We start from the raw sequence: 20,033 nt of genomic DNA, 5'->3' as shown, positions 1-20,033 counted from the left end.
TATTTTGCTTTGAGACCAAAATATTGTCAAAAAAATAATTAAAACAAAACTTGCGCTTCAGATTAAGAAAGGGTCCGGGAAACGCTCAGAATGCACGATTTTGCGTCCTTTTTCCCAGAGCTTCTGGGGGCCTTGAGCGACCCCCAGACCTCTCGCCGGAAGTTTTTTCGTCTCGCTCCGCTCGGCGAATAATTTTGCCTCACTTTTAACAGAGGCTATTTACGGCCCTGGTGTGAATATCCCTTTGGTGTCTTTCGCCTTTCTTAATGACATTAAGATAAACTGTGTTTAATTTTGTTCAATCAATACAATTAATAATAATAATACAATTTTTTAATATAATTATTATTATTGTTGTTGTATTATTTTTTAAAAGCACAACACGCTCGGAAATGTAGTATTTAATTTTGTTAAATCTGGACTCCGCGTCGACGATTGTGTAAACCCCATTAAAACGTCAGAATCGCCATATTGTGAGAAACAGGAAGAAACCTAACATATCAAGAGCTACATTGCTATATTTACACAGTTATTATACAGAAAAAAGACTTGTAATGTATGTTAAGATTATGCATTTCTTAAGATGCAACATATGATAATAATTTTAGGTGAAATTTGAAAGAAAATTCTGGTTTCATTTTAGGTGAAACTTGGGTCTTCTGCTCTACGCCGTAAGTTACGCGAGTGAACTACTGAAGAGCTCCTAGCCCACCATTAACCATTTAAGAGATATACTGAACTAATTCTTTTCCGAACAATAGCCCTAATCTTAAACAAAAAATAACAATGAATTAATAGAAGGCCGAAACTTAAGTTTGTAACCGATATTTGTAGACTAGTGTATAATTTTGAAAGTTCCATATGACACGAAATAGAAAAATCTAATGATGATGTGTTTATCTTATTATTGGAGTGTTGGGTGCCATATGGAACTTGACAAATCCCATCAAAATGGAAGCACCTGTTGGTGTAATCTCTTTTAATGTTAACCTTACCTTGAACCAGTGTTTTTTTTCATAGAATCATTCTGAACAACTGAGTCTGAAATATACAGACTTTAACGGTCTCTTTCAGACCCTCCCAAACGTTTTCTCTATATAATTTAACTCAAATCAGCGGTCACCTAACTCAGTCATCATGATGAACTTTTTACTAAAGGCCCAGGGCTCATTTTTTGGAAAATTTTAGTTAGATTCTGTTTTCTTGGAGAAATGATCTTTTACAGGCTCAAAGGCCATTTTACAAGCCTGGGCTGCTGGGTCTGTGTTTAAGCGTGAAAACTGCTAATTATTTGCAAGAAATCTTCATTTAAACTTTTAACTACCGAAATAATCATGACGAAAAATATATGTGTTCAGTATCGAAATATTTCATTAATAAAAATTAGAACCCGTTAGCAGCTGAGATTGTGCTATAGGTGTATTTGTGAATTCCTTGTGTTCTACTCTGTTTCGTTGCCATTGAAATCTGTACCACAAACTTATTTTTCAACAAACTTTAATATATTTTGGATGTTTTCTTCAAATTTACAGTACTGGATTTCACCATGTCTTTCATTTCACTGTGACAAGAACCATAACTACCGATTGTTAACACTAAAAATGATTTGCCCTGATCCAGGCCACAAGGGATGTCAAAATCAGAATCTTTTTTCTGAACCTCATTTTAAGGTCACTTGATTATTCCCAAGAGTGACTGCAGCTGCTTAACCCTTTCGCCGATGAGTCCCGGTTTACCGGGATTCACGCTTCAGACAGTTGACGATGAGTCCCGTTTTACTGGTATCGGAATACCTTTTATATTTCCCGGTCAAAACAGTGCAAACACGAGTTATCTTTCTTTGTTGAATACCTGGATGAAAGTGTAAACATGGCACTTCCGTTTGTTGAAAACCGTGTCAAATTCAGAGGAAATTTACGGAATTTACGAGAATTTGAAATGAGGGAACATTTTTTTGAAAGAGTATGGAAGAATTGAAGCCAAACTAGTATACTTTTTTGACATAAAATGTCTTTTTATGTACAAAACAATTGGAATGGACATCATTCAGTGTAATAAATTTTTACAGCCTCATTAAATTTTTCAAAATTTTGCCGTTTTGGGTTAAAAAATGACAATTTTGGGTCAAAGAGCAGAATTTTGAGAATTTCACCTAGATAATGCCGAAAATTTGAATATTTTATGAAGAAAAAATCATCAAAACATGAACAAAACTGTGAACATGGTGTTCATGGTGTTAGTGAATGAAATAAAGACACAAATAACTACAGACAAGTTTTTATTGACATTTATTATGAAGATCTCCCACTTGAGTAATAGTAGCCAGGGAAGCCATCGTCTCAAGAGTAGCTTTTGTCTGGGCAGCTATTGGTGAAAGGGTTAATACAGGTTTGACTTATATTAATTTTATCATTTATCTAAGCCACAATATGGAAACTTAACTTGATAAAGATATTCATAGTTGAATAATTTCTTTTGCAGACTTCATAGTGAAAATGGCAGATGATTTTGATGTAGAAGCTATGCTTGAAGCACCTTACAGAAACAAAGAGGTGAGTTTACTGAAAGTAGCTGTGAATAGAATTAATTTCTAGTTAAGTTTTTAAGCTTCAAACATCATGAACATTGTGGAAAAATTGTATTTTAAAGTTGATCGGGTTTTCTTGCTCCAATTGGTTTGATCAAATCCCAAGATTCCAACGTAACTGGCAGTTAAACATACTTTTTTCTTCTGTCGAGTGTGTCACATTTAGGGGTAACCTCAAGACTTCATGAAATTGATTAAAAAGACTTTCAGACATTTGGCAAGATGATCTGCAATGATTCATCTGACTGACCAAAAACTGCCAAAAATCGTTTATACTTGTACTTAAATTTAAGATATAAAGCTGTTCAAATCGCGGAGTAAACCCTGTGTTGTACAATGCAAGATCTGTTTTATACTCCATATCCAGTATTTAGCACATGCTTTGCAGCAACAAACACAAATTAGTAATGTTTCCAAAGGATTTTTCTTTCTTTACTGTATATCCGAAATAGTTCTGAAAAAGCTGAACTGGTGGTATTTCTCTTGACTATCCGGCATGTTTTGTGAAGTCTGTTACCTTGTTAAGAATAAAGGCTTGATCTGCCATCCTGACTTAAATAGTGTGTATGACAATCCAAGATTGATATTCATTTTTAGCTTGTAAGTTTTTGTCCTGAAAATGATTAACCTATAACACTGTACCTGTACAGACTGTATATAAAAATGCATTTTCACTGAAACAAGTTATTACCAAAATCCCAATTGATGAGACAAGGTAATTCACAGGTCACCATATGGCTTTTAACAATCACAGCTATAAACATGATAAAAGACTACTGGAAAATTTAATGTGAACCATTTATATATAAAACTGAAAGTAGGCTCAGGGTTCTCACTAAGGCGAGTCCATGAGTCCTGGACTCGTGAAAATCTGTCTGGACTCACCATTTTCAAAACTGGTGAATCCAAAGATGCATCAAGATTGAAATATTTTGTATAAACTGAACACACATATCATCATTTTATAGCAAAAGTTTAAAAGAAATCTGAATTTAATGTCATTTCATTGCTCTATTAGGTCATGGAGGCTAAAATGATAAATTATATTGCAATAAAATATCTTCTTCTTACTGTTGGACTCACCATGGACAAAAATGACAAGTCCCTGGACTCGCCTTCAAAAATTCTTAGTGAGAACCCTGGTCAAGCCTTATTTAATTCTATCAAAGAATATATTCATCAAGATAGAAAAAAAACAAAAAAACCAATTGATCCAAATATGAAAAATAGGATAATACTAACAGCTGTTGAGAAGGCAAACACATTTGTTTATTTTTATCATTCAGACTCATCTTTAATTCAAAATGTAACTTGGTATTTTATTTTACTTTTTATCATATGAAATCAGAAAACATATATTTCACATTTCCATGATATATTCATGTGCACGGTTTGCCATTTTGATTGTTAGACTTCGGAACAGAACATTTCCTCTATAATCATTTCAAAGGGAAACACTTGCATTCGATATGGACATTGTTAAGAAGACATGCAAGGCAATCTTGGGCTTTCTCTTCTCATATCGGCTATTGCTGGACAGTTACATTTGTACTAACAAAATTCTTTAAAAAATCATCTGAAAGGCCTACATGTATCTACAGAACTATTTTAATATTTTCTTACACAATTTGACTAGTCAGACTCAATATATACCATGTACTTGCATAGGATTGTAGTCAAAAGACTGCTATAGGCAACACATTTTCCCTTGATAAAAATGTAGCAGTTAAATTAATTGATTTTATAGTTTTATATTTTAAAAAAGCCTTCAATTGATACCATTGTATGATTTGTTAGATCATTGTATCTGAGGGGACTAACAGTATATCCTGTTGTTGACATACACCAGTTAATAGAGTTATTATAATTATTATCAATATTATGTAAACTTTGTTGTTTGTATAAAATAGAATCACTATATTTATATAAAGAATGCATGACATCAACTGCAAAAGTAGTTGAGCTTATTAACTGTAACTTTATAACATTTTTCAAAGACTTTTTCTTTAGGAAAAAAGGTAGATTACAATGTTTTAGGAATATGTATTTATTGTTAACAACTGTGATTAGTAATTGAGTTTGTTTGGTTTATCTGTAGATACCCATTGTTGCAAATGTGTCCACAGAAATTTGTCTTCAAAGTCCAGGTACTGATGAACGGGGTTCTAAAAGAAAACTACACATTTTATACAAGATTTAAAGGAAACTATTCAAATGCTGATTTAAATGATTATAATGCATATTGGTATTAACAATATTATATGAACATGATGAACACTTATATTGATAATTGTATTCTATACTCTGAGCTTCATATTCATGACATTTGTATTTCATTCAACAGATTATAACTTATCAATGATATTAATTTTAATGGCTTTTCTTATAAATTTTACTTTTAAAAATTGTTTTTACACAAATGTGTAATGAAAAAGAATGCAAAAGCACATCTTTTATTTACAACACACACCAACAATATTATTGAGAGTAAGATACTGAATATATCCCTCACTCTCATCTCAGGGCCATATGAATACAGAGTTTGGGTGATCACTGAGGACATCCTGTCATGAAGAATCCAGCCTATCAGGATAATTCCTACTTGATTTTGTGAGTGTGATGAATGAATGACTTGTTTTTGTGGAACTAACTTTTAATCTGTGACTAAGATTCAGTTTAATATAGACTTTGCATTGAATTTCTCAGGTGCTTTTAAGGGAAAATCAAGATGACCACCCTTCCTTTTAGCAAATGTTAAGGGAATATTTTTGGAGGTAAATCATACAGTGGATTATGCTTTCTTGTGTTTTGCAAAATGCAATCAATGTCATTTGTAAGAAAAATAAAACATCTCAAATATGAATAAAGGATTGAAGCTATTCATTCAGCAACTCAAAAATTATTCTGTTAAATTGACTAATTCTGTTTCTAACTTTGTTGTAACTTGATACTCTGGCATATATTTATTTGAGGTGTTTTGTTTAGGTGATGCCAGTCATGATAAAACAGAACATCAATAAAAAAAGAAACTGCACTTCTCTAGCAAAAAGATCAAGATATTACTTTTTGCCATAGATTGGGCTGCAAATGGAAAGGAATTGTCCAGTTTATTACTCTGCAAACTGTCTGAAGAAAATTCTAATGTTTCTCAGACTAATGTTATTCTGATCTGTCCGTCAAACAGAAAATATACATTGTATATTAATAATGACAGTCGTTTACGAGTGCTCGACATTTCTTGAGTAGGAAATAGAAGACAACACACAATGTATATTGTAAATTCAGAAATTTTTGTTTGCATTTATTATTGTGACTGTTGAACAATGACCAAAAATGCGATATTAATCATTTTGATTTCATAAATTGATGTATACCATTAATGCTATTAAAATTTAAAATTCTCAAGTTTTTAACTTTGTGAAATCTAACCTATTGCAATTTTAGCAGTAATGAAAACTTTACAAAAATTTCTAAATTTACAATTTCTTAAATAGCAACATCTGAGTTATATATACATAAACTCCCAAAAACAAAGAAAGCATAATTTAAATAAAAAAGTGTTAAGATATATGAAAAAAATTGAATTGGTTGAACATTTTATACACAATAGTCATGATTCTTGTACTGTTCATCTTAGAAAGTCAACTGGTTTTCATTTTTTTGTAAACCAATTAAATGAAATTGAAATGTTCTGAAAACTTGAAATTCATGCTACTATTGCCCTTAAACCTGATGAGATGTATGGCTCCAACTTTTTTTGAGCCAGTGCAGCCCCTGTATTGGATTGAATTTAAACATTTTGTAGAGATAACAGCCCTGTATGGGATTGTATTTAATGCATTTTGTAGAGATAAGTCAATAAAGTTAGTTCCACATTCATATTTATCAATGAGTCAATCATTTTCAGTTTTGATATAAAAAAGAAAACTGAAAATTATTGAATGAATGCGAGTTTTATATTGCAGCCAAGTAGGAAACCAGTTGAACCAAAAGAAGGTAACACTTAAAATTTAAGATTTATAAGTTTATAAGACTCTTTATTGATAGATAACTAATGCATTTTTGTTCAATTTTTGTTTTTCTTCCCTGCTGATTTGCTGTTTGTTTGGATACACAGGATGATGGAAGAGGAGATGCTTCATCTTATGACAGAGGAGACCGAAGGTAAGACATAAGATTAAAACAAAGTTATAAATGTTTTAGTACAATATCTTCAGAAGAGACATATGATATATAGGAATTTCTTTACACATGAGGAATATCAAAATTATATAGTAATCCCAATATTTGAACAAGTTAGTAGATCAGTCCCATCAAGAATTATAACCTACTCCAGAAGAAGTGACTTTTAATAGTTTAAAGTAGCCCTATATTTTGAAGAAGACACTTGTTTTCATGCTTTTCCTCTGGAAAGCAGATTAGCTAAACTTTGTCAATTTTGGTACCATTTCTGTGCGGGTTTCAGATGGTGTACTGGTAGGTTGTTGATAGAGCACTAAAATTGATGCAGTTCTTTGAAGAACGAACATGGAACTGTATCTACAAAAGATCTACTAACTTGCATTAACAAGTGTAAAGATATCTTCGTAGTAATCAAAACCTTCCCTAAATTTTAATTTTAATGTTGCAGGTTGTGAATGGATTAACATAGAAAAGCAGGAAAGAGAGACACCCCTTGAGAGAAATTTGTCCAATTTTTACCCTTTCCAACAGGTTGCATGTTAAATATGAAGAATGTAATCTGTGCTTTCTTTTTGGGTTTCTAACAGGGTCCCAGAGTTGTTTAAAATAAGACATTGAACAGATGTAATAACAAGAATAATAAATTGAAATTGAAGTTATCTAATGACTGGTTCTGTATTGTTGAATATAGGTGCTATCAGTAAACACTATCATAAGGGAGAACATGAAAATGCCATCAGATAATTAACCAGGTATGTGTACGGTCCTACATTCATGTACACTAGCAAATTATGGCAGGTAACTTGTAGACAAAGTTATGTTTGTGCAGCTGGTAAAAAATAAACTTAAACACCGAAGCTTAGCCTAGCCTTATTGTTAAACATGATGGCAGCCAAAAATAAAAAAAAACTATTGCATAACCTAGGTTCAAAGGTGCAATAACTATCAGTGCAACATAAAGGGGAAATAACCTTAGAGAATAAATAAATATTTAACCTGAAATTTAGGTAATAAGGTGTGGTTAATTTAAAAGGTTTTGTTTTTTCCTTCTAACAGTCATGAAAGTTTGTATATAATTTTATCAGACATGCTTTTTTTATTTGACCTTAAGTATTCTCTTCCTATTTTAATTGATGCATGTTTTCAAACATAAGAAGTTAGACTTGTAATTTGTTAGAATTGTAATGTAGATTAAGGAGACGATCACAGGTTTGTCATTTTGGTCTTGAGGACTTTTTGGTGATATTTGTCCAAAATCAAGGCTTAAATAAGGAAACCAGTATTTGTTTTCATATTGCACTTTAAAAACCGCTATTTTTAAGGGATGTTTCCAGATATAGATTAATTTGAGTATCTGATGGAACAAATGAAATTCTTGACAAATTTCAGAAACGGAAACTCTCCATCAAATTGTAATTAAAGTGCTTTTTCAAGTCAAGTTGCATGAAACCATGGTGATTTTAATACCAGACCTATTTTCTTCAAAGGAATATTTCTAAATTGCATTATATGGTTATTTCATATATTTTAGCCATGTATTTATTCACTGCGCTTAAAGAAAAGTCTTTTAATGTCTGTTGCCCACAAATGCATATCTTGTCATAAAAATTATCAACTGATGCCAGTGTAAACAATCACACACAACACAAGTTTCATCAAGATACTTAACAGAAGTTTGAATGCCTTCTTTCTGCTGGAATAAAAAATAAGGCATTTCTAACAATTAAAATACATTGTAATATTGTTGGAATGTCATTTGATAGGAATAAACAGAGATATGGGGTCTATGTCAATAAGATACACAGACATCTAGGGTCAACATATGTCTTGAACAATAGAAAAAGGTTGTACAATCTCTAAATTGCCCTGACTATATCCAGATTTTAAAAATGTGCATGTAAACTTTACACAGTCCGTGGAGAACCTTTTTTTAAAGTTCCACAATACATACATTTCATATAGTAGTATCAAATTGGAATAAGTACAAATAGAAATACACATATGATATTTGCATAGAGAATGTCAAAATGTTGTTACAGGCATAGAACAACTTTTCTTTTTTTGCAATTCAAAGTTTTGTCCAATAAAAAAAATTTAGTAATAGCTTCTAAGAAAAAGGTTCATGTTGAAAGTATTATTTTAGGCATTTTTTAAGCATTGAGCAACATTCTATGATTGCATCTTGCAACAGGTGTTTTTTTACATGATGATAATGCACTGCCAAATAAAAAAAGATTTTATCCTTTGAAACTAAGTGGTTTCTTTCTTTACCTATTTTCTATATTTGAAATGTTGATATATCGCCATTAATCATGTTTATAATTCTGGACCAAATGAGGCTGTGAGACCAAGCAAGTACTCACAAACTTTTCTGTATTACGACTAGATTAATCTTTTAAGTACAGCAACAACTAAACATGGTTGTGGCTATAAGATATGTTGAGTGCTTAAATGTTTTGTTATTATTTCAACAGGAAAAGAAGAGGTGATGAAGATAGATACAGAGATAGAAGAGATCGGGATAGAGGAGAAAGTGACCGTGATCGTAGAAGGTAAGTTTTATTTCAATGATGTTTTGTTGTCTTGGGGAAACCTTTTCCAACTTGTTATTTGTGTAAAGATGAATAGTGTTTGTTTAGTTTTTCTTTGTTTCTTGCTTGTAAAAATTTTTTGATCTAGTTAACCATATTGGGATATTTTCACTGTAAAATAATGAAAGAAGTAAAACCAAAAGCAGTAATAGATTTTGACAATCTTAACAAGACATCTGTTGATTTAAATTTAAAAACATTTTTATGCCCCCGCCGTAGTGGAGGGGGCATTAAGTTTTACCCTTGTCCGTCTCTATGTCCGTCCCAAAATTGGTTTCCGTTTTCTAACTTTAGTTTGCCTCAACCAAATGTTATGTAACTTTTACACAATGCTTATTAACACAAAACACAGGTCAAGTTTGAATTTGGGTGGCATTATTTGTACCGTTCTAGAGTGATGCCCCTTTACAAATGGAAAAATTGCTTAATGTTTCGTTTCCGTTCTCTAACTTTAGTTTGCCTCAACCAAATGTTATGAAACTTATACACAATGCTTATTACCACAAAACACAGATCAAGTTTGAATTTTGGTGGCATCACATTTACCCTTCTAGAGTTATGCCCCTTTACAAAAGGAAAAATTGCTGAATTTTTCGTTTCCGTTCTATAACTTCAGTTTGCCTCAACCAAATGTTATGAAACTTATACACAATACTTATTACCACAAAATTCAGATCAAATACATATTTGGGTAGCGTCACTTTTACAGTTCTTAAGTTATGTCCCTGTATAACGTTATATGCAAGCAGGGGCATCATCTGTGTCCCATGGACACATTCCCCATTTATTTGATTATTAAATGATTTTAAGATACTTCTTGTATTGTTTTTGGTTGTAATTTATGGTACCACTATTCCCGATCATCCAGACGCTCCATACACCACTGGATTTATAGATTGGAAAAGAATTGCAGTTTTATGCATTAGAATATATTTTCATAAAAATTCTTGTGGAAATTGCTCATGCTCACAAGTTTGTAAAAGTTTTTATTAAGCAGCAATTTCAACAAAGCCTTTAAACTTAGTCACTAGAAAATTTAACATTATTGCATCACATTTCATATTATCAACTCTTCAGAGATCGTGATAGAAAGAGAAATGACCGTAGCAGGGACAGCAGAAGAAGCCGAAGTAGGGAAAGACGTAGGAGTCGTGATAGAGGAAGTGGCAGGAGAAGTAGAAGTTTTGACAGATTCAAGAAGAGGTCTCCACCAAGGAGAAAAAGTCGCAGCAGGTCTCGTGAAAGAGGGAGAGATCGTAGCTCTAGTACAAGTCCCTTCAAATTCACTAGGTAGTTTATTTTTTTAGATTTTGATGCTGTGCAATTGCAATAATCACAAATTTTTTATGATATTAGCTTGGAAATAATGCTAAAAGGGAAACATAACACTATTTTCACAGTTGTTCATAAAAGTTACAATGTAAAACTCGGCGAAATTTCCCTGTTTCAAATTGAGGAAATAGCTGCTTCAAATTGTGTTTCCAAATAAAAATAAAATAAAAACTGTGCTATCGTTCTTTAAAACAATTTGTTATCGATTGAATTGACATGTCTTAGCTTGCACCTTGTAAGGTGTTCTCATCGAGGTCCGCGTTATAGTATATTTTATAGAATCTTGACAACGTTACGAAGATGGATAAGGAACGAGACATTTGAAAAGATTTTTTAATGCGATCATTTGTGCACCTAAAAAAAGGATAATTCTACATATTAGTTAAGTACCCTTTTGTCACATGTTGATCCAAGGAGTTGAGATGACAAGTAAACAAGCAAAAAGAAAACTGATGTTGCTTGATTTCTTTATAGCCCCCAAAAGAAAAAAAGCAGGCGAAAACAGAATCACATATGCAATTTACGCATGAACATAGATAGTTGACTTCTTGTGACTGACAATTCTTTAATAATGATCATAATAACTTTTGGAACCATTCAACCCTGATATGGTCATCAAGTATATATCTCAACAAGAACACACAATATGTCAGCGTAACAACAGGTCGATGTACATGAATTGTTTATCCTGTTTCCAGTTTCTGTTATAGTTTTATAGCCTAACCTACTCTGAAAATTTTGATTTAAAAAAAAAAATCACTGAAATTACATGTAGGTTGTCCTGCAATTTTTAGTCCCCTACCAACGAAGTCGGAGGGGACTTTAGGTTTGCACTCCGTCCGTCTATCTGGTCATCCGTTTGTCCGGCAAATCAGTTTTCCACACTTTTTTCTTCGTGCTTGAAGATATTGATTTGATATTTAGTATATTGTTTTATCATGACAAGTTAAAGATCAAGTTCGAATTTTGTTCCGGTCTTATAATTTTGTGCAGAGTTATGATCCTTGGACTTAGAAAATTCACTCAAATAATCAGTTTTCCACACTTTTTTTCGTCCTGCTTGAAGATATTGATTTGATAATTGGTATTTAGTTTTATCATGACAAGTTACAGCCCAAATTCTAATTTTGTTCCGGTCTGATGGTTTTGTGCAGAGTTATGGTCCTTGGACTTAAAAAATTCACTAAAATAATCAGTTTTCCACACTTTTTGTCATCATGCTTGAAGATATTGACTTGATATTTGTTAAATATTTTACACCATGACAAGTTATAGATCAAGTTAGCATATTGTTCCAGTACAATTAATTTTGAACCGGAAGGGGACTAAGTATTGTCCCCCCTTTCAATCTTTTTTCAGCCGCGTCAAATTAGTAAACAGTTTGTTCTCTGCAAACTTATTGAAAATCCTGGATATATGAAAGTACTGCATACTTGTTCAGATAGTTACATTGTTTCAACACATTTGCAGCACACAAAATTTCTATGAAAAACAAACCAATATTCAGTAAAGATTTATAATGAATGAGTGAATCTTATAAACAAAATGTAATGATTCTTGCAGATTAGCAGGACCTGATCTTACTCCAGAAGAGAGAGATGCAAGAACTGTTTTTTGTATGCAGCTTGCAGCCAGAATTCGTCCCAGAGATCTGGAAGAATTTTTCTCTTCAGTTGGAAAGGTAATTTGATTTTGAAAAATCTTTAGATAAAAAAAAATGGAAAGTTCTCATTCAAAGTATTGCTTCATTTATAGGAATATTTGCTATCAATATATAATGAATTTATTTACATTTATACTTCTTTCACAACTGCCAACTTTTAGAACTGTGTATAGTGATGTCTTCTTCCCCACTCGACATCGACTCTGATATACGTTTTACTGATCATAGAAATATTAAAGAGTGAAACCAATTCATTCTCTGGTTAAATTTTTGGTTAAATCCTTGAAGTTGTGGTCACATGAACTTGAAACTTAGTGTACATGTTCATTACTCCTTTATGGGAAAGTTGCTGGTTCAAAATTTTCACTGTCTTCTCATGAGTCTTGTGCACAGTGCCATAGAGGGTTTTCCAGTATGGCCACATTATAAAGTCTTGCAATGGTGTAAAAAAGGATCCATAGTGATTTTAACTTTACATTGTTTAATTATTTTTTAGGTTCGAGATGTCAGATTGATTATGGACAACAAGACAAGAAGATCCAAAGGAATTGCATATGTTGAGTTTTATGATACAGAATCGGTGCCATTAGCTATTGGACTCACAAATCAAAAACTTTTGGGTGTTCCTATAATTGTGCAACCATCACAAGCAGAGAAAAATAGACTTGCCAATGCTACAAACATATTAACAAAAGGATTAAAAGGACCTATGAGATTATATGTTGGTTCTTTGCATTTTAATATAACTGAGGAAATGTTGCGTGGTATATTTGAACCCTTTGGCAAGGTAAGAGTTAGTTGCCATAAATATTTTGCACAATAAATGCTTGCAAAAAACATTGCTTATTTTGAACTACATCGTTAAGTCCTTGAGAAATTACCTCATAGATTCCTACTAACTATTCGGCATGTACAGTATAAGGAACCAGAGGAATTCCACAAATGATTGCATTGATTGAAAAAAGTAAGAGCAAAAGAAAGGGGGGATGGCCAAAGGGCATATTATTACTGATTTGAATAAATGAATTTTACGAATTTTCTGCAAATATGTACAGATGTCAAACAGATGGAAGTTCAATACAGCTATTAGGAAGTTGTCTGATTTATTTATAAAAAAAAAACAATGTATCATTTTAGATTGACGATATTAAGCTGATACGAGACCATGAAACTACAAGATCTCAAGGCTATGGTTTTATCACTGTAAGTAATGGCAAAATAAAGCACATTAGATAATTCATTTTTAGCTCACCTGGCCCAAAAGAGCCAAGTGAGCTTTTCTCATCACTTGGCGTAAATGTCTGTCCGTCGTCATTGTCCGTTAACTTTTACAAAAATCTTCTCCTCTGAAACTACTGGGCCAAGTTTAACCAAACTTGGTTTAAATCATCCTTAGGGTATCTAGTTTTAAAAAATGTATCCGATGACCCCGCCCATCAACCAAGATGACCGCCATGGCTAAAAATAGAACATGGGGGTAAAATGCAGTTTTTGGCTTATATCTCTGAAACTAAAGCATTTAGAGCAAATCTGACATTGGGTAAAAATGTTCATCAGGTCAAGATCTATCTGCTCATAAATTTTCAGATGAATCGGACAACCCATTGTTGGGTTGCTGCCCCTGAATAGGTAATTTTTAGGAAATTTTGCAGTTTTTGGTTATTTTGAATATTATAATGGAGATAAACTGTAAACAGCAAAATTGTTCAGCAAAGTAAGATCTACAAATAAGTCAACATGACCAAAATTGTCAATTGACCCCATAAAGAGTTATTGCCCTTTAAAGTAAATTTTTCACAGTTTTTCCTAAATTTTTGTAATCTTTTACAAAAATCTGAACATCTGAAACTACTGGGCCAAGTTCATTATAGATAGAGATAACTGTAAACAGCAAGAATGTTCAGTAAAGTAAGATCTACAAATAAGTCACCTTCACCAAAACAGAGAATTTTGTCGTGAATTCTATTTTTGTCTTTGATGTTGTAGTGTGTCCTTCGTTTAATATGCACTGCAGCACATAGACCAAGGTGAGCGACACAGGCTCTTTAGAGCCTCTAGTTAGTTTTAGTTACTGCATTATTTTGTTCTCAAATACGAAAAGCATGAAAGAACATCTACATGATGTCTTTTTTTAATAGTTGTATTAAGTGCCGATGTTTTCTTGTCATGTTTTGTTTAAAAGTTTGCTCAATTTTAATATTAATGCTTCAGCAAACTCAAAAAACAAATTAACCAACTGTTGCACCTAAAATGGATATAAGAAAAGATGCTGATTGTAGAAAGATTTGCATCAAATTTAAAAAGGTTTTATCTGAAGTGTACTATAAAATAATATGACCACAGCAAAATATGTAATACTGGTTAATTGTAAATGAATAAAACAATGTTGGTCTAAGTTGAGCAGCTTCTGTTTACATATAAATATTTTTCCCAGTATTTTGTCAATCATAGCCATATATATGTAATGGACAGATGTTAAACTAAGTTTGCATAGTTGAAATTTAGCAATATAGTTCTCCTTCATTGTTTACAGTTCACTGATGCAGAGGAAGCAAAGAAAGCTCTGGAACAGTTGAATGGATTTGAGCTTGCTGGTAGACCAATGAAAGTTGGTCATGTGACAGAGAGACAAGTTGAATTACAACAGAATTCCATGTTAGATAGTGATGAAATGGATCGTGCAGGAATAGATCTCGGTGCAACTGGCAGGTTGCAATTGATGGCAAAACTTGCTGAAGGTAAGATTTATGAGGAGAATGTAGTTTTGTTTGTTCATTTTATAATTGAGCATTCTATGAAAAGGATAACAATTGTAGTTTTTTGGTTACAATTATTAGATTATCATTACTGTCATCATACATCAAAATGGTACCCATCAGGTTTGGTAAATTAATATATTCCTGTCATTTGAATTTTATGAATTCATTTACGACAATATTTCCACTGTTTAATAACTTTTAAAAATTTATTGACATCATCTGATCTGAAAATTTTAGTCCATGATTATACAATGCCTTATTTTACACTGCTGTTCAAAAGTTCTGTTGCCTTGCACAAATACATTGCCTTTGAATTTCCAAACAATGTTTTACAGTTGGAAGCAATGTTACTTTTATCTGCTTTCAATGAAATGCTTCATTTGCAGTTTAAAGATTTTTGAGAAATAATTTTAACCAGTAATGAAATAACTTTTCATTTTTTCTAGGAACTGGATTCCAGATACCAGAGTATGCAGCTTCTGCTTTAAACATGGGACCTGGTCCTGCACCTCCAAATGTGTCAGCAATCATGGGAAATAATCCACAGCCACAACAACAGTCAGCCCCACCTATAGCTACTCAGTGTTTTATGTTGTCCAACATGTTTGATCCCACATCGTAAGTAATACAACAATAGTTATTAAGCCAATCAAAACTGTTCATAATGTGCTATATGTGTATTAGATGTACCAAGTCCAAGGTTGGGTAGTTTAATGAATTATGTTCCCCATATTCAACAAATTAAATATAAATAATGTTGAGTATAAAGCTGTAATGATAAGCTAGAAATATTTTCTGTATATATAAATAAGGCGATGGGGTATGATTGCCAATGAGACAACTTTCCACAAGACAAAATGATGCATCTAGGGTATGCCTTTTTCTGCACATCATTTGGGTAAGGGGCCTATTCTTTCAAAACGAGAAAAAAAAACCATTCAAAATTATAGCAGTTTCTTTTGAGTGAAAAAATTAATTTAAATATAATTTGAACTGTAAGTGGCCTTTGTACTATAAATTGAACCATGTGGAAAATTATTTGGAAAACTGAAATTTACAAATATGCTCTTTTGAACTCTCTTTCAGGAAGGTTAATCAATGAATAATGCACTATTAACTATATTATTTTTATCACCTTCATAGTACTCTTGTTAGTTTCAAAAGAAAGGGTTATGTGGTTTTCTTGTATGCTTCTATAAACATATTAGAATCAGTGTTAAATTATAGTTTTATTTTTTTACCTATGTTGTTTCATCTGATCAGAACCACAACTGGATACCCCCCACCCTGCAATACTATTAGTATGTTAAAGTAAGTAAATACAATTATGTCCCTTTTAACATGTTGGGCAGAGATTGTATTCCTTTAAGGACATTCCCAGTTTGTGTTTTACAACTGTGTATAGTTTCATTAATATCTGTCAAGCCGTTTTCAAGAAGTTGCTTTCACAAGGCATATATATCGGAAGTTGGGGTGATTCCTTTATACCACCAAAAACTTTCTTTGCAGGGGGTATAAGAATAAGGGAAAAATTATTAAAGGTAGTATGGGGGTATAAAGCAAACTGACACACATTTTTCACACTTTGCCAAAATGTAGTTTATATGAAAATTATAGGAAACCTATTTTCAAGCTAAATGTTATAAAAAATTGACACATTTTTATGAAATTTGAAAAGATAGCTCTTACAAATTGTTTTATGAAACTGACATTTTTTTTTCATGCTAGTATACAATTAGAAAAAATCTTTGCACGGTCCTTTATAGAAGTAAATTATTAGAATTATCTCCCCTTATTATACCAAGTTTAAATTTATTGGAATCAATCAGAAAATATTCTGTATTTGTAAAAAGAGTTGTAATTATAAGATGAAATTACAAAATTGTGTCTATCAGAAAGAAAAGTCTTACCAATGAATTGCATTCTTGCCTCAAAATTGTTTATTTCATTAAAAATCTAAGCCGGTTGTTTTCTGCTATTTCATAATCCAAGACATCCAAGACAACAGGAGACCTCCATACTACCCTAACATTGTGAAATGATTGTGGATATTAAAGCCTCAAATTAAAATTTATCATGTCATGCATGTGGTCATGTAAATATTTTAAACAGCTTAATTTTATAATTGTGGTTCTTTTTTGTTGCAGGGAAACGAAACCTAGCTGGGACCAAGAAATCCGAGATGATGTTATAGATGAATGTAATAAACATGGTGGTGTTTTACATTTGTTTGTTGACAAAGCATCACCACAGGGCAATGTTTATGTCAAATGTCCTACCATAGCAGCAGCAGTGGCATCAGTCAATGCATTACATGGTCGTTATTTTGCAGGTATTTTATAGTTCTTTTTATTTTAAGTCAAAGATGCAAATTGTATGTGTAATCCTTCCATAAAAAAGTAAGAATAAAAAAATTTGATTTGTTGTATGCCAAAATAAGACCTTAACAGTTACATTGACCTTCAAATTTTTATTGGCATAATGTTTTAATGTAGATGAAAAAAGTATGAATAAAAGATGATTCATGGTATATGTGAATGATACAGGAAACAATTGACACACAAAAAAACATCTATAGCTTAGCATTCAGTTAAAAAAATTGTGTTTTGCTTTGAAATTTCTTGAAAGATGGTTAAAATTTTTATAATTAATTGAATCTATTAGGAAATTGGAATATTTAAAACATTATTACATTGGTGGACCTTCCACAAATCAACACAAAATACAACAGATATGAAACATAAGAATTTAGCAATTATATTGTAATTATTTCTTTTTTTCAGGCAAAATGATAACAGCAGCCTACGTTCCACTACCTAACTATCACTCCTTATTCCCGGATGCCGTCAGAGCCAATCAACTGTTGTTGCCATCCACACAAGCTTTACAGGCAGGATATTCAGGGATATTTAACAACATGCAACAGCAGCCAATGATCCGATGACTTTAACATGTTTTTACTGCGGGGGAGAAATGACTTTTTTATGTGAAGAGACTTGACTTTTAACTGTAAATTGTATCTAATGCTGAAAACAGTGATTGGTTAGTTATTTATATTATAAACTATCTGACAGAGAGAATGCAGGAATTTATACAGTAATGAATGTTGATCATGTGGATGATCTTACAAGGAATAAAAGTTTTATATATTGTTATTTGTAAAATAACCAAAATCAAAAGTTGCATGTTTATTTGTATCAGCTCAGTCAATAAACATGAATTACTGGTGAGTTTTGATTGTTTGAAATTTCAATTCATTTTCCAGAAAATTCTTATTTATAATTTGCCTATCTAATTACAATCCATTGTTTTATTATAATAAATTCACAAAATTGCAAAATGAAAGCAATTTGATTGTATCTATTGTGCAGCCACTTCCTGTTTGCTAATAGCTTGAAATTTTACAACACTCATTGTAGAAGGAATTTTTTTTTTACATCAGCAATGCAAACACTTCCTGTTTGCAAATAGTTTGAAATTTAACAACACTAGTTGTACAAGGAATAATTGGCTTCAATGAAAGAGAATGATCAGTTATGCTCCAGCACAAGTAACCTTAATCAACAGTATGCAGTGACACAGATTCAGACCCAGTACTGGTCTTGTTTCACACTGTTATTGACAAGAAATTATGGCATCTTGAATCTTTTTTGCATATTAATAATCAGATATAAACATTAAATGACCAACAAAGTGGGGATGTGTTGGGGTTTCTGTCTCAACTGGTCTGTCCCAAAAGCCTATTAAAAAAGTCTGAAATAATTGAGCATATTAGAACCTAACACAAATAATTGTGCACAAGGTTTCTAACTTAAATGCAAGTAGAATAAAAGAGGAAAAGCAAAAAATGTTAAGTCTAATAGAAAAAAAAAAATTATATAAAACTTGATGAAACAGCAAAACAACACAAAGAACCAAAAGACATCAACAGGTAAACAAAACCTCAAAAATAGACCAGTATCTATACAATATGTCAAGCTCTGCGGACAGCTTGTTTATCTTCCAGTACAACATGCAAATACTTATCTGTACATATTTATTTTACTGAGTAAAAGGCAATATGAGCTTTTGCAATCACTTTGCATCTATCGTCTGGTGTAAACTTATTTAAAGATCTCTGAAACAAATTGACCAATTTCAACCAAACTAGAACTGAATGATCCTTAGGGTACCTAGTATAAAATTTACATTTAATTTTAACCCATCAAGAAATATGGCTGTCATGGTAGAACATAGGGGAAACATGTAGGGTTTTTATGCCCCCACCATAACAGGGGGCATTAAGTTTTACCGTTGTCCATACGTCCCAAAGTTGGTTTCCGTTCTCTAACTTTAGTTTGCCTCAACCAAATGTTATGAAACTCATACACAATGCTTATTACCACAAAACACAGATCAAGTTTGAATTTTGGAGGCGTCACCTTAGCCGTTCTAGAGTTATGCCCCTTTATAAATGGAAAAATTGCGGAATTTTTCGTTTCGGTTCTCTTACTCTAGTTTGCCTCAACCAAATGTTATGAAACTTGTATACACAATACTTATTACCACAAAATTCGGATCAATTACAAATTTGGGTATTGTCACTTTTACCGATCTTCAGTTCTGTCCCTTTATAACTTTATATGATATGCCAGCGAGGCATCATCTGTGTCCCATGGACACATTCCCCATTTATTATACGACCGCAAAAAAATTTACGGTCGTATATTGGTATGACGTTGGCGTTGTCGTCCGGCGTCGTAGTCGTCCAAAGACACATTGGATTTTGCACTCTTAACTTTAGTTTAATTGAATGGATCATTATGAAATTTTACCATAAGGTTCAATTCCACAAAAGGAAGGTTGGGATTGATTTGGGGGGTTATGGTACCAACAGTGAAGGAAGAAGGGGCCAAAAATAAGCATATTTGTAACTTCCA

General features: G+C 32.3%; 1 protein-coding gene across 2 annotated transcripts; it reads left to right on the top strand.

Annotated features, from left to right (window-relative positions):
* The first annotated feature begins 429 nt into the window (after positions 1–429).
* Positions 430–18,344, top strand: LOC127701661 (RNA-binding protein 39-like). 2 transcript variants are annotated; one of them, XM_052205655.1, is made up of 13 exons: positions 443–556; positions 2,482–2,552; positions 4,686–4,734; positions 6,705–6,751; positions 9,244–9,321; positions 10,438–10,650; positions 12,256–12,373; positions 12,852–13,142; positions 13,493–13,558; positions 14,889–15,093; positions 15,561–15,732; positions 17,262–17,446; positions 17,898–18,344. In XM_052205655.1, the coding sequence occupies exons 3-13, from the start codon at positions 4,702–4,704 to the stop codon at positions 18,056–18,058; spliced, it is 1,569 nt and encodes a 522-aa protein (XP_052061615.1). In that variant the 5' UTR covers positions 443–556; positions 2,482–2,552; positions 4,686–4,701; the 3' UTR covers positions 18,059–18,344. The 2 variants fall into 2 exon arrangements, with proteins under 2 accessions (XP_052061614.1, XP_052061615.1); XM_052205654.1 differs by lacking the exon at positions 4,686–4,734 and having other exon boundaries at positions 430–556.
* Positions 18,345–20,033: the final 1,689 nt, after the last annotated feature.

The sequence above is a fragment of the Mytilus californianus genome, unplaced genomic scaffold, assembly GCF_021869535.1.
Source record: "Mytilus californianus isolate M0D057914Y unplaced genomic scaffold, xbMytCali1.0.p SCAF_5, whole genome shotgun sequence".
In the NCBI taxonomy this organism is placed as follows: Eukaryota; Metazoa; Mollusca; class Bivalvia; order Mytilida; family Mytilidae; genus Mytilus; species Mytilus californianus.
This window is presented reverse-complemented; position numbering and strand designations above follow the sequence as displayed.